The following is a 15163-nucleotide window of genomic DNA, read 5'->3' as shown; positions in this document are numbered from 1 at the left end:
TTAATTGATCGGAAACAGTACCGCATCCGTTACGTTGACTGAAGGCACCCATCTGTTACCGGTCTACTAATTACCTTTTTCTTCTCAATAACGCTTTTAAAAAACTATGCTCAGAGTCAACGCCGCAGAAGTTTTAAAGCTAAAATAGGCACGTGCTATACTGGCGCTCTCTGTATATTTCTACAGCAACTGCACCTGCGTATTGACGATGAGACGTTTACCGTAACACCATTATGCAACGAACGCAGATGTGAATTCAAATCGTCATGTGTCAGGATATTGTCATGGGCAAAAGATGTACTCATAATTACCACGTTTAGTTCTATAAATCAATGCACCAATCTAGCTATCGAGCTTCTTTCAAATATCGCCCGAGGCGACGATGACATTATCTCGAATAAGCTTACAATAGACTGGTAGTTGCTGGTAGTCAGATCGGAATTCCCCGATTTCGTCAGGCCCAAGGCACGGATATTGTCCACTGATCTATTTATTACACATGTGTCCATCCGTCTTTATTCCTCGCGCCTGCCTACGGCAACGATCAGTGCGTTGTGCAAGGTTTTTCGGACGGTTAGTACGATTGATCCTTGACGTTTCACGTTCGGGTCACCCTGTGCCTGTGCCAATGCTTCGCACAGCTGGTTGCCGTCAGTCAGTTCAAGTCAGTCACTGACTCGCTGCCCAGTCACTGCTCAGTCACTTTCCACTGGCGTTCGATTCGCGTCGAGTTGTCCTCGTTTGAAGTTGCAACATAGCCTGATTTAAAAGTCTCCACTCCAGGGTCTTCACTCTTGTGCCAAACCGTTGGCCAAGGTGTCTCAGTTACTCGTCTCGCCAATTTTCGTTCGATTTTCTGAATATTGATCGAAAGTAATAAAAGCTTCTTCTTCCTCCGAATAATAATACATTACCAGTTCTATTGACGTTTCGTCCGCCCTTGAAGGTGAGTTTTAAATTGTAACATATGTATGCATTAACGGAAAGTGTAACGCCTTCTCGCATTTCCTCCTTGACACGTTCATACGTGCAGCAAAAGTGAAACCGCTTTCTACTCACGTACATCTTTCAACCAGGACTATATCTCGCACTGCATTTACCTGTTTCCCCCCACACATATCCCCTACGATTCGTTATGTAATTATTCACTACTTATTATTACCGTGAACCGTGTTACCTGTAGATATTTACGAGATCGAAGTTAAAAACTTACAATTAACTTCTTTAAATGAATTCTTGAATTTCGGAATACTTATTCATGTTTTTAAAAATGTTTCGTAACGTTAATGTTACTAACTTCAATTTCCTACTACCTTCTGCTTTCACGAGGTTCAAGTTAGTAATATTAACGTAACGAAACATTTGAATAGCAAATCACTACTATGTTGCAATTTTTTTGAATGACTGAAGGTATTGAGATCATTGAATATAAGTGTATATTAATTTATCACGATTCACTGAATTTTAAGCAAGATTGCAATAGCAAAATATCGATTTTCTTGAAAATGCATCATGTCATTAACGATACGACCTTCGACTTTACCTACTTTTCTAGTCCCCTTTCACATGGAAATGAAATCAGGAATAAATTTTCATATTGCTAAATATGTCTGTATTGAGTTTGGACTCTTCTTTAATTCCCGCTTCTTTAATACCTCTTATTTCGAATGCGTTCTATTATTTTAGGTTTAAAAAGTGAAACGAACAAAGAAGAAAAAAGATGCCTTGTCCATTTTTGGCCCGTCTCTCTGGCAGCTATGTTAGGAATTACGGTGCTTCGTTGCTAATGAACTACCGTCAGCATTGCCCAGTCATGTCACGACTAGCAAGTTCAGCTGCGGATGATGCGGAGCCAGAAAGAGATTTGGGAAAACATGCAAGGAGTCAATGTCCTTTTCTTTCCGCCGAACAAGGTGCGGTGAAAGAGGCAAGTACAGCAGTTCAGGAGGATGTGATAAAGCTGAATGACAGACCCTGGATGAATTTAGAAACCGAGGAGCAGACCTTTCCATATGAGGATTTCTTCCATGAGCAAATCATGCGCAAGAAACTGGACCATTCTTACAGGGTATTCAAGAAAGTGAATCGGCTGGCCGAGGAATTCCCTGCAGCTGTCGAATACTCTTGGGGAGAGAAACCCATAACAGTCTGGTGCTCCAACGACTATTTGGGCATGTCGCGCCATCCAGAAGTTACGAAATCGGTTAGACGAGCCTTGGATAAGTTTGGCGCCGGTGCCGGTGGCACCAGGAATATATCTGGTAATTCCCTCGGGCATGAGCTCCTCGAGAATCGGCTTGCAGCTCTGCACCAGAAGGAAGCAGGACTTCTGTTCACTTCTTGCTTTGTCGCCAACGATTCTACTCTCTTTACACTAGCCAAAAGCATGCCAGGTTGTCATATATTCTCAGACGCTGGCAACCATGCGTCCATGATACAAGGTATTAGGAACAGCGGCGTTCCCAAACACATATTCAGGCACAATGATCCCAATCACCTGGAACAGCTGTTGTCAAGGGTAGAAAAATCTGTGCCAAAGATCGTCGCCTTTGAAACGGTCCATTCCATGACCGGGGATATATGTCCTCTTGAAAAGCTATGCGACGTCGCAAAAAAGTACGGTGCACTTACCTTTGTCGATGAAGTACACGCCGTCGGTTTGTATGGATATTCAGGGGCTGGCGTTGGGGAGAGGGACCAGGTGCTCCACAAAATGGACATCGTCTCAGGGACTTTGGGTAAAGCTTTCGGCAATATGGGTGGCTACATCGTCGGATCAACCAATCTGATTGACATGGTGCGCAGCTACGCAGCTGGGTTCATATTCACCACTTCCTTACCACCTACTGTACTTTACGGAGCTTTGACTGCCATTGAAATTCTCGCTTCGGAGGAGGGTCGATCCTTGAGAGCAGCACAGCAACAAAATGTTGCATATTTAAAGACTGCACTCAACATGGCCGATCTTCCAGTCGAGTTGTCACCTTCACATATCATTCCGATAAAGGTAAGAGATTCGATTTTCATAGCGTTAGATTGGGAAAAAAAAAATGGATACGTACTTGTATACATTGTGTCTAGGATGTTCCATGCACTATCAATAGCTTTTGTATTAGAGTTGGTTTGCTTTAGTAGCTCCGCGGTACAAAATGTGGCGATAAAATTTTCAATCTGATTAATACATGTAACATATCTTTTTACTTTCACAGATCGGAGATCCTCAAATTTCTGCCCAGCTAGCTGATACGTTGATACGAGAAAAAGGCCACTATGTTCAAGCTATTAATTATCCTACTGTGGCCAAGGGAGAAGAAAAGCTGAGACTTGCACCAACACCATTCCATACAAAACAAATGATGGACAGTCTCACAAGGGAGATTAAAGACGTTTGGAACTCTCTGGACCTTCCAAAAGCATCCGAAGAACCTAAGCCAAAGCACATTGCTCGGGTGATTTCGGTCCATTGACAGTAGTAAACTATTAACTTGGATCAGGAAATTCAGTCTACGAATAACCAAAATATATATTCAAATAAAATTATTCATAAGCGTTCAGGCCGTACATATGCAGGTGTTAAATTACGTAAGCTGCATAATAATTTGATTGTCACGTAAACACGCCACGGAAATGATGACGGAGGACTTATTTGCCGCAAAATTGTTATTGTCATTCATTGTTATACAGCAGACACGTATTTTCATAATATATTCAACAACTTGACCTTATCACTCCGTTCCGTGTTTAAAAATGGACAAACCTCGACACATTCTGTCTGTACAAATATGAAGTCTACTTAGACGTTTCGAACGAGTTTATAACCATCATTGTTACATGTTGAATTATCTTTGTTAAAGAAACGGCATACTGATGGGATATTTTAATGTATTCATTATTCTATACGTGTATCAAAACGAGTTCTTTTTTTATGCAGTACTGATAATACCTGACTCTTACTTATTGTTGATAACATTTTTGATCTTTTAATCTCGTGATTGATTTACGTACTGTATTTGTTGAACAAAGAGTTGAGTATTATATTATATTGTAGTAAATTACAAATCGAAGTTTATTTAATACGATCAATGTTACTACTGCGCACGTTCATACTTATATTAGCGTCAAAAGTGAGCAAAAACTATTAGTTAGAAATGTTGAATTAGAAAAATACATAGTACATATGTATTTGTTCCATTAACAGACAAAGTTGTTGAACAGCCGTCTACTTATAAAAGCTCTCTTCGTGTTTTGAACAAGCACGACCTGCTTACAATAATTGATCTGCTGAACTAAATATTGAAATAAATAAAGGTGAAAGATTAGTTTTAAAACTGGATTTTGTTTTTAACATTCCCCAACATCCCGCAGTTTCAAGTCTATTTTCAGCACTAAATTAAAGCATGACATAAATGATTGATGATATTTAGGATATCGAATATTGCTGTTTATTCGTTACCTAACACCGAGTATATAAGAAAATAGTTAAACAAATTCACATAGCTTCACACCCGAAAACAAAGCATTTATTGCATGTCAATTATTGCTCAGCTGCTTTGTTTCTGTATAAACAAACGTTATTGTTTTCAGTCATCCGCGATAAATAATTTAGCAGAGAAGCACAGATCTTCTCTATTATTCCAGCTTAAAAAACCGTTTAAATCAACTGCACAACATGGTAAGTCAATCTAACGATTTAACAATCTTAAGTGAAGTTGTGTATACTTTCCGTAGAAGCCAAATAATCTTACCCATCTTTCTTGAGATAAAGAAAAATGTCCATCTTGCGATCGCAACTAAACAGACCATTTACTAATTTATTGTAATATCTCTGAGCCTTACGATTATTCTTTACTTTTGCAGCGTGAATGCCTATCAGTACACGTGGGTCAGGGTGGCGTGCAGATTGGAAATGCGTGCTGGGAACTGTATTGTTTAGAACACGGAATCCAACCTGATGGTCAAATGCCATCCGATAAAACAGTCGGTGGCGGCGACGATAGCTTCAACACATTCTTCAGCGAGACGGGCGCAGGCAAACATGTACCCCGAGCAGTATTCATGGACTTGGAGCCAACGGTAGTCGGTAAGACTTAGGAATTATTGGTGCAGAATTTCCTCCAAATTCGATTAATTGTCACAACTGAATCCATCTGTCTGCAGATGAAGTTAGGACTGGAACCTACCGCCAACTATTTCATCCCGAGCAACTGATCACAGGAAAAGAAGATGCAGCCAATAACTATGCCCGAGGTCACTACACAGTGGGGAAAGAGATAGTTGACCTTGTTCTGGACCGCCTTCGTAAGCTAGCCGACCAATGCACGGGTCTACAGGGTTTTCTTATATTCCACGCGTTTGGCGGAGGAACCGGATCAGGCTTCACGAGTCTGTTAATGGAGAGACTCTCCGTCGATTATGGAAAGAAGTCTAAATTAGAATTCGCGATTTACCCGTCACCCCAAATTTGCACTGCAATTGTGGAGCCCTACAATTCCCTCCTCACAACGCACACGACTCTGGAACATTCCGACGCAGCTTTCATGGTAGACAATGAAGCGATATACGACATATGCAGGCGTAACTTAGACATAGAGAGACCGACTTACACAAATCTGAACCGGCTTATCGGTCAAATAGTTTCATCGATAACAGCTTCGCTCAGATTTGACGGTGCCCTCAATGTCGACCTCACCGAGTTCCAGACAAACTTAGTACCGTATCCCAGGATTCACTTCCCATTGGCAACTTATGCACCGGTAATATCCGCCGAGAAGGCTTATCACGAGCAATTGACTGTAGCTGAGCTGACAAATTCATGTTTTGAACCTGCCAATCAAATGGTCAAGTGCGATCCTCGGCATGGAAAATATATGGCATGCTGCATGCTGTACAGGGGTGACGTCGTGCCCAAAGATGTAAATGCCTCTATCGCCACGATAAAAACCAAGCGCACAATACAGTTCGTTGATTGGTGCCCGACTGGGTTCAAGGTAATGAATTATCTTATGTTAGGTTTGTGTTCACAGGGACTGTAACGATTGTGTTATACGTGTTTTCAGGTGGGTATAAACTACCAGCCACCCACAGTCGTCCCTGGAGGAGACTTGGCTAAAGTACAGCGGGCGATTTGCATGCTTGCTAATACCACTGCGATAGCGGAGGCGTGGGCTCGACTGAACCACAAATTTGACGTTATGTACTCAAAACGTGCATTTGTTCACTGGTACGTCGGTGAGGGAATGGAGGAAGGTGAATTCTCAGAGGCTCGAGAAGATTTAGCTGCACTGGAAAAGGACTACGAAGAAGTCGGACTTGATTCTGTTGAAGGCGAAGGCGAAGGTGGCGAGGAATACTAATCAGTTTTCATATGCGACAATTTTTGTACAGCGGATTGAAATGGAATAGAAAAACGTGACTCTGATCCAGATTAACAAGTGCCTGCAGGATTGTAGACAATGCATGTTGTGCATTAATATTAAATTACTTTTATTTTGTTCCTGTATTAATAAAAGATTTCGAAAATTATGAAATAACCATCGAGTTAACTCAATTTGGATAAATTCCAAGAACAAAAATGCCAGAATTTATCAAATGTAGATGTTTATATTTTCATTATAAAAATATTATTGTTCTATAAAGTTGAATATAACAGTTAGTGTGCGATGCGACTTAAGAGACATCCAGGGAATTCTCAAGCCAAGGTAATTATTGCCACATTATCATTTAACCTAAATATGTTTGTGTTAATGAAGCATGTTTATATCCTATTAAATGTGAAATAAGTGTTCATTCAATTTCTAATATTTCGTTAAGCTTGACTTTTGATTGTGCTTTGGAATTTCTACGTATGGTAAATACCAAGTCTAATTTTTTTGGTATACATTCATCAGTCTTGCACGTTATTATATCTAAACTAATGATGAATTCCACTGTCAATTCTCCTTTGGGTATATTCAGAGTTATCGGAGTTTTCAAATCACCTTTAGAAGCTTGGGTAGTCCATTTGTCTGGCAAATTTACCAACCATCTTTGGGGAGCATCTGAATTAAGCTTGAGATCGTTCATGAACTTTACGTCCAATGCAATCTCCAAGCTACCACCGTCTGAACTAACTTCTGCATCAAACTTGTAAGTACCATCAGAATGCGTTGTTTCACTTGGCAAATCAATAGAGATCTGTAACGTTTGGTCAGTAAACATTAAGCTGTTTCAAGAAAAGCAGCGATTTTTCATTCCAACTATTGCCAACACAAAGCTGTAATATTAATTTTTGCCAAAATTTCGAATATTCAACTCAAGTGTAAGAGGTACCGCACACTATGTAACTACCTTCCACTTAAATTACATATAAAAATCCATTCTCTTATTATTTACTTAGAAAAATTGTGTCGAAACAGAAAAAATATTAATTTTTATGAAGGAATTATTCAGATAAAATCGTAAAATGTTGTTTCTGTATAAACGATGGAAATGTTCAAATTCGACATTTTTGTTTTAATCATTGCATTTTACCCGGAAAAATCTTTAAGAAAGGAGATGGATTGTTTTTGCGATTGGAATTCAAACATATATCAATTGCTCAAAAATAAACAACTAAAATGCTAAGAAAATAAAATTTCATCAACAGTTTTTATTCTTTACCTGAAAATTAATGGAAGGGTAGAAATTTTCATTTTCTCTGATGTACCACATTTACATGAAAAATAGTCAAATGGCATGAGGCATGTCGTAGACTTGAGCTAAAAATCAAAATTACAAGAGGATATCATTTTTGGCAAAAATTAACGTTCTAAATTTTGCATGGGCAAAAAAAAGTGTTTTCTATTAAAAGTGCAGTAAACATTAATTACTAATTAGATGCTTTAAAATGAACGTTAGCAATTTGTACTCTACTAGTAACTATGTGTAAGTCAACACATCATTAGATATCTTACGGTGTCAATTTTATTGTCCTCCAAGTTTATAGACACAATACGGTGGTTATTAGTGTCAGCGACGTAAATGATTCTGCTGCCTAGATGTACAGCTAATCCGCTTGGTTCATCAAACTGAAAGAAGTATCGAGAACCGTGTAAGGAATAAATGAAGAATCCAATCTTTTCAATACTGCTGTAATAATTCGATGAAGTGATACCGTACAAAAAAATGGATGTTCATGTTTAATTTTACTGTTATGATATGAGGTCTCAAAAATGTTAAGGTCCGCTAAACTTCTATCAAACCATAATATATAAAAATAGTTAAATCTTGATAGGTGGCTTTTGGTTTGGAGCTTGATGTTTGTGTCATGATATATGAATTTAGAATTACAACTGAGAAATCTCAGCCTTATTGGGTTATTGTTAAGAGCACCAGCATTTTTATGTCTACGTTATCTGGATTAATTACAGAAAAGTAAGTGCAATAGCATCGAAGGAAAAATGAACAGATAATAAACTAGAAGAATGTGAATGTAATAATACAATGTGATCACTTTCATTCAAAATTCACACACCTTGTGGTTTGCAGTTGGTTTTCCGGCTCCGTAAAGAGTGCGACAGTTTCCAAGGAGATCGACTTTTTTTATTTTATGATTGTATGTATCTGCAATATATACAACCGAATCAACGGAATCCCAAGCCAAACCTAACGGGTGCTGTAGCTTTGCTGTACATTGCCTTCCATCTATGTCTCCAAAGTCATGTAAATTCTAAAACAGTTGGAAACAATATTTTTATTCTAAAAGTAATAGTGCCACCCATATGTATTCGGAATTCTTACGGGATATCATTTATTTTTTTAAATAGCGTAAATTGAAAAGCATATGTTGACGATACTGTGTGAAACAAAAATGGTTTCCTATTTAAATATCCCCACATCTGGTCATACACCAGTTTACAACACTGTCTAGAACTTTTTATGCATAAATCTCTGATGTTTGATCAGATTTTCAGTTCCTTTCACTAGGGAGGTTTGTGGGCCAAAAATCTATACTTATGAATTGTATTAAGAGATAATCATACATTGAGTATTTGTCAAATTATGATATTTGCAAACCGCGAAGATCTCTAACAATACGAGAACTGAAAATACTGGTATCATGAACATAAAGTGCGTGGTTGAATGTTTAATTTACAACATTGCACCGATAATAATTATAATGAATATAACGAATGGCAATAATGAATTAACTATTGACACAAAAAACTTTGTTTTAGTGACATAGTAGAAAATAGGCTCCTGAATAACATTAGTGATCAGAAAAAGTAATTGAACAAAACTGTAAAATTTATAAATTATGAAGCGATTTGATATAAAGCGTCGATATCTGAGCTTAACTATCAATATGCTGAACTATCAACAAGATAGTTCCAGTATTTTCAATTCTTGTATTTTCAAAGAGATCCTGATACTTACAAGTATAAAAATTTGGTAAATACTCAATGTATAACTATCTCATGAGAAAATTAATAAAAAGTATCATATTCTCATCGACCAATCTTCTTCATTTGAGAATGTCCAAATTCTTCTCAACTTTTGAGATTTGTAACGAACCTGCTAGTTCACTTAAAAAAAAATTGCAGTTCATTTACCCCAGGATTCCTATCACCGCCGCATACACCAGAAACTTTTCCATCATCCAAGTGAACAACTCTGACAGAACTGCTCTCACTGTCTGCAAAAAAAAGCATATTCTTTTCCCTTGCCAACGCTAAGCCCGAGGGTTGGGCTAGGCCAGCAGCATGAGGATAAGAGTTATTACGATTTTCTTCTCTCCCACTTCCGACTATTGCGATACAGGTACCTGCCGTTATTGATCTGCAATGTGGAAAAAGAAAACGTTATACCATTGGGTACGGCGATAATGTTGAAAAAAAAGAAGCTGCAGAGACTTAAAAACACACTTCTTTTTCCACCATATAGTGTCTTCCAAGAAGAAGCCCCATATCTGATGTGTGCCTGCAATGGCAATCATCAAGACTGGCACAGATTTTTCTTCCTGCTTATGGTGATGTATCGCCACATCCCATGGGGAAGATAGGCTCTGAGCCTTACCAACATTTCCGCCAACATAATCATGGCTTTGTTCACCTGTACCTACCAATGTTGTCACTGTTTGCAAAACAAGGTCGATCTGCAAATAGCAAAGGACATTTCCTTAATTTCAAAAGTTTCAATTATTCGTGTGTAAGATGACTGAGTTCTTAGTACCAGATGTCGTAAGTCACTTAATTTTTGAAGAAGAAGCGACCACGGTAAAGTATATTTAATTATCAGGTTTCCCTACTTTTCTAATTGCGTGATTTTCTGTATCCGCAACAAAAATTTCATCCCCGAGACTGCAAATTCCTTGCGGCGCATTAAATCTAGCAGTTTGAAAATTGCCATCTCTAAAAGCAGGAGCGTATCCACCCACAACATGTTCGACCTTCCCTTTAAGGTCCATGATCAAAATCCTATTATTTCCTGTGTCAGCGATGACCATTCTGTCTTTATTTTTAATATTAGCCAAATGTATCTTGCCAGGAAATAAGAGAGTATCTTTTGAGACCGGTAGCAAATGTTGTGATGGCTTTAGCGGCAAAGAATGATCAGATATTTCATTCAAAGACTTGAAATACGCAAGGGCAACTTTAATGTACAAGAACATTTCTTCTCTGTGTCCTTCGCCAACTAAGGCAAACAGTGGTTGTCCCTTTGGTCCTGCAAAAATTCATACTGGGTTTGAAATCTGTTTTTAGGCTACACACATTGACGAGTCCTAATTACTGAAAATTGATAGATAACGAATCACGTAAATCATATGAAGTCGAGGTGGCAACAGACCGGGAAATCCAAGAATAGCCAGGGAATTCTATTTCAGCAAAATTGTTACCATTCACCCTGGAAGTTTACTTACCTAAAATCACTAAACTGGGCCAACAGACAATTCCAATGTCTTGCCACATAGAAAGTTTGGCATCATTAACAACAGGATGTGCAATATTGTATCTCTGAACAGCAGCTAAAATTTTACTCGAATCCTTTTCATTGGCAAACTTTGCACTGTGAACACCGATCTATGAGAAAAGTTAATTTAACAAAGATATCGGAAATATTCAATAGAACTTTAATATTGTTGTATTAGTATGTGACTGGTATTATAAAGAACACTATCGATGAATCTTATGAAGAAGTGATCTTAGATGGAATCATTTCAAAACAGCATTTAATGTATGCTACCTTTGACTGGATAAATAATCACTGTTATCTAAGACATATATTTTCAAGGAACCAAAAGAACTTGGTTGTAACAGAATAGTGAGATACACGAAATTGAAGAAAATAATATCAATTTCATTGTTGATACCAGTTAATATTAAATAAGAACATTTTAAATTCTCAAGAAGTTAACCAATGACTTTTGAATAAATAATTGATGCGCCCAACACAAATCACAAAAACCTTCATCATTAATTGATTGTCGGGATAAATTTTTCCGCAAGGTAAATCATGAAATTCCAAACAGCGAATTACATTACAACGTACTACTGACTGTGGAAAAGGTATAGGAGAAAAGAAAATAACGAATATTAGCTGTATAACAGCACGAAGATCAAGAAGCCTCTCTTATTCAATTCAGGTGAAAGCACGCAAGCTGTTTCAATGAATTTAAGTCTGTTCAACTATCCACTACGATATGTTGAGTGCCAATGTAGATTGCGCTTGAACTTAGAAGTGGGACATTGTAATTATTTTGAAAATGGACCATAGTCATAAAGTAGAGATTACATAACTATGATAAACAACCCAAAGACTTTCCATAATTGTGTCCACAAAATTGAATTTGAATTGAATGGTCAAGGCTTGTTCCATTGAAAACTGTTGACTACAGTGGTCAGTTTGTTGATGCGAAAAAATTATAGCCAGTGCAAAGAGCTAGGTGAATATTTTGGTTATCAGATCTTGGACTTCTCGCAAATCATTTACAGTTTTGTGCTAATTCATGAAAGGAAATTCACATGATTAGTCAGTCAGATAAACCGATGAAGCAGTCAAAGGTCTGTACGAATAGAAACAAGGTACTAACAACAACAAGGCCATCCTCGATAGAAAATTTTTTCTCAAGAGCAGCCAAATCTGGTAATATATGCATGCAATTGATACAGCAGTAGGTGAAGAAGTCGAGAACGCATATTTTCCCAGTGAGGTCCTGGCGCATAGAGATACTCCGCGAGACGTTGAACCATTCTAAGCCTATAAAAGTATAAACAAAAATGCAAATATTAATGTTAGGCATGTAAACAAAGAGAGAAGGACAAAATAACATCTTCCCGTTGAGTGAATAACGTTTATTTGTTCCAATCATTTTATAATCATCACTGTTTATTAGATTACAGGTTTTGGTCTAGATTGTTAGATGAAATCAGTCTTCAAGGGGTAAATCATATTTCTCATGCAAACTGGCGATTGTGACTCCATTTGCTCTGGCCATTGCTCCAAGGATGATTTGAGCGGCGTCTTTAATATCGTTATACTTATGAAGCTGATGCATCGTGTGTTCCATTGAAGATCCATCAGTTCCTTTGGGTTTCAGCTGTTTTAACTCTTGGTCAAGCTTCTGTTCTGTTTCCAAAAGCTCTTGATACTCCTTTGTAATTTCAGCCCTAGATTCTTCATCTGACTTGTAATTCAATGACTTTTTTAATAGCTTCACGTCCGGGGATGACATTAGGAGTAAAGACTAGAATACCTGTGATGTAGGAATGTTCAACTACTTTGAATGTGAAAGTGGTGAATTATAAAAAAAATTGCATTTTCCACAAAAAAACCATAGGCAAAATCTATGGAATAATCTAAGGAAATATCATTTTCAATCTAAACGTTTGCCATAAAACCTTTTGATGAGCTATGTGTACCGTGGTCATTTTATAGAATTTAATGTATGAAAATGTCACACATATGGAAAATTGTTGGTAAATTCACATGAAAATGTACAAGGTGCAACTTGTTCGGAGTGACTTGTGAAATTGTCTCAAGTTAACGTGGTCAAAGAAAAACGGTTTTGGGCCAAAGAGGGTACATCTGATTTTCAGCTTTAACAAGTGGCGAACTACCATTTCTCAATGTTTGACAAAGTATAACGTTGATATACGTAGGTCGTAGCATTATTAGAACAGTGGGGAAAAATTTGACTATAAACAAAACTTGTCTTTCGCAGATAGTATTTAGATAACAATTGTACGTTAAAGAAAGTTGACAGAACTTGCAGTAAAATTCGTATAGTGAAACAAAGATGTGTCACACTACAGTAACAAACACAAAATTTGTTTCACTGAAATGACTTGTGACAATGAAAGCTAACCTATAAATTAAATTCCATTCACATCCAGCAAACATATTAACTTCTATTGTGCTTGTATCTAGAGTGAAAAAACCTAAAAATTGGGTAATTTATCGCAATTAATTGCCCTAGATTTTCAAACTGTGACAGTGTTTAGAATTATTACAGAGTACAGCGTTGAAGAAAAATAAATTCCGCTAGGCTATATTGTAATACATTGTTAAACGTCGAGTCATGGCAAGATTTTTGACATCAGACATAACGATGACAATGTTATCGTTTTATTTTTCAGCCAAGGTTGCTCCCTGTGTTAATCAGAAACAGATGAGGATCGTCACAAGCACAAGAAAAACATACCTTTTTGAAACTCGTTGGCACACGCGTCCTTTGCAGCGTATTTCTTGATATGCCGTAGAGCAATCTTCTCTTTTTCTCGAGGGTTCGTGACGCTCGTCACCTCTTGTCGTACCTCGATAGACACTTGTGTTAAATCTTCAATAACTTCACGGACGTTCATTTTTTCAGCACCGCTATCGCCGGTCCAGAAACTGTAAAGTTTATTCCAAATCATCCACTCGCACGTTTATTAATAGACTCTCAAGTAATGACGAAGAAAATCAACTGAGTTATCACAAGTCACAACCACAAACACGCCTAACTGACGTAAGCCTACGTGAGATTATGCAGCTTCGTCGCATATTTTATCTGATGGTGAATATCATTGGGCTTCCATTACGGTTCTTCCTATTTGTTGAACCCAATACGCAACGCTTTGTATAGCCTTCTAAAATCTAACTCACATTCTCTTAATTACTAAAATGATAAGTTATTTGACGACTTGAAGCCTCGTCATTTTGTGAGTTAGTAAACACCAAAGCAACCGGCATATCTAGATCTGGTCACTTAGTTTCATACAACTTACGAACGAGAAAGAAACGGAGTTCTTTTCAACAGGCGCAGACACCCGTAGCTCATCATGTTTGACAAATTTTTCAACTAGACGTCACGTTTTCAACGCAATACGTATTGTCTTTTACTGCTGAAATTTAAAAGTTCTAATTCGCTGTGACAGATTAGCATGTTGGAGACGTAGACCTGAGCTTGGTGATATGCAACAACGCATACATAAAGTTGCATAACTTTCGGAACATAAGGCGTGTGAATCCGGCATTTATAGACTCTTGAAGGGACAATCCTATTGGTCGATCCTTAGCTACTACGTCTCCGTCGTACGGTCAAATAACGGTATACGAAACGGATTAACCAAGCTCAATAATGTTACATAATTGATGTATTTTCCATTCTTTTAAGTTCGTGCTTATAATGATCAGGACTGTGCTATGTAAGGTGAGTTGCCTATAATACGGCGCTATGCTTGTTAGTACTCCCATAGAGTTCTAGGCAGCATAAGTAGAATATATATGAAAAGGTACATACCGATGTTGGATTATTTTTGAATTTTTAATTGAAAACTACGATTGATGGCATTCATTTTTACCGGTAGTGATGAAATTCCCGTTAACAAGAAATTGTAAACGAGTTTATTAAATTGAAAAGAAGTAATTTTTATTTAACTTTTTGGAATTGCGAAAATAAAAAATGATCATCAACTTAATTACTCGAAATAGGAAAATGAAATATAATTTCATATTCGAATGATCGAATTAAGAAAATAAAGGGTGATTCCAAATATGGATGTTTAAATTAGAAAAATGAATTAATACTTTTTTACTCAATGTTTTGGAAGAAAATGAAAACTAGTCCCTAGTTTAAATTTTTTACTTGAAAGTTCAAAAATAATTCTTAATTCAATTTTCAGAGTTGAAAAATAAAAAATAATTCTTAATTTAATGTTTCGAAATA

The 15163-nt window shown here is 37.3% G+C and overlaps 3 protein-coding genes across 6 annotated transcripts; 2 read left to right on the top strand and 1 right to left on the bottom strand.

Moving 5' to 3' along the window:
• Positions 1-260: 260 nt before the first annotated feature.
• On the top strand, positions 261-4328 carry LOC124302636 (5-aminolevulinate synthase, erythroid-specific, mitochondrial-like). Its single transcript, XM_046758992.1, has 3 exons — positions 261-946; positions 1687-3007; positions 3210-4328. Exons 2-3 carry the CDS (start codon positions 1721-1723, stop codon positions 3465-3467), a joined length of 1545 nt encoding a protein of 514 aa, XP_046614948.1. The 5' UTR covers positions 261-946; positions 1687-1720; the 3' UTR covers positions 3468-4328.
• A 187-nt stretch (positions 4329-4515) lies between these two features.
• Positions 4516-6525, top strand: LOC124302640 (tubulin alpha-1 chain-like). Its single transcript, XM_046759001.1, has 4 exons — positions 4516-4672; positions 4858-5080; positions 5158-5987; positions 6057-6525. Exons 1-4 carry the CDS (start codon positions 4670-4672, stop codon positions 6351-6353), a joined length of 1353 nt encoding a protein of 450 aa, XP_046614957.1. The 5' UTR covers positions 4516-4669; the 3' UTR covers positions 6354-6525.
• A 55-nt stretch (positions 6526-6580) lies between these two features.
• Positions 6581-14383, bottom strand: LOC124302629 (NHL repeat-containing protein 2). 4 transcript variants are annotated; one of them, XM_046758969.1, is made up of 10 exons: positions 14223-14383; positions 13658-13848; positions 12047-12213; positions 10877-11036; positions 10265-10680; positions 9882-10111; positions 9570-9795; positions 8492-8686; positions 7932-8045; positions 6581-7173 (listed from the first exon to the last, which is right to left on the bottom strand). In XM_046758969.1, exons 1-10 carry the CDS (start codon positions 14276-14278, stop codon positions 6784-6786), a joined length of 2145 nt encoding a protein of 714 aa, XP_046614925.1. In that variant the 5' UTR covers positions 14279-14383; the 3' UTR covers positions 6581-6783. The 4 variants fall into 4 exon arrangements, with proteins under 4 accessions (XP_046614925.1, XP_046614926.1, XP_046614929.1 ...); XM_046758970.1 differs by lacking the exon at positions 14223-14383 and adding an exon at positions 13974-14167; XM_046758973.1 differs by lacking the exon at positions 14223-14383 and adding an exon at positions 12355-12730 and having other exon boundaries at positions 13658-13967.
• Between the last annotated feature and the right edge of the window lie 780 nt (positions 14384-15163).

Source organism: Neodiprion virginianus, chromosome 4 (assembly GCF_021901495.1).
Source record: "Neodiprion virginianus isolate iyNeoVirg1 chromosome 4, iyNeoVirg1.1, whole genome shotgun sequence".
NCBI lineage: Eukaryota > Metazoa > Arthropoda > Insecta > Hymenoptera > Diprionidae > Neodiprion > Neodiprion virginianus.
This window is presented reverse-complemented; position numbering and strand designations above follow the sequence as displayed.

Bases quoted from the DNA above. Each gene is read 5' to 3' on its own strand.
- LOC124302636 (XM_046758992.1), top strand. From the start codon at position 1,721: ATGCCTTGTCCATTTTTGGCCCGTCTCTCTGGCAGCTATGTTAGGAAT. The intron at 3,008-3,209 runs GTAAGAGATTCG...TTACTTTCACAG, and splicing joins CACATATCATTCCGATAAAG to ATCGGAGATCCTCAAATTTC.
- LOC124302640 (XM_046759001.1), top strand. The intron at 5,081-5,157 runs GTAAGACTTAGG...ATCTGTCTGCAG, and splicing joins CTTGGAGCCAACGGTAGTCG to ATGAAGTTAGGACTGGAACC. The intron at 5,988-6,056 runs GTAATGAATTAT...ACGTGTTTTCAG, and splicing joins GGTGCCCGACTGGGTTCAAG to GTGGGTATAAACTACCAGCC.
- LOC124302629 (XM_046758969.1), bottom strand. From the start codon at position 14,278: ATGATGAGCTACGGGTGTCTGCGCCTGTTGAAAAGAACTCCGTTTCTT. The intron at 10,681-10,876 runs GTAAGTAAACTT...GAATTTTTGCAG, and splicing joins GCCCAGTTTAGTGATTTTAG to GACCAAAGGGACAACCACTG. The intron at 7,174-7,931 runs GTAAGATATCTA...CAAACGTTACAG, and splicing joins AGGACAATAAAATTGACACC to ATCTCTATTGATTTGCCAAG.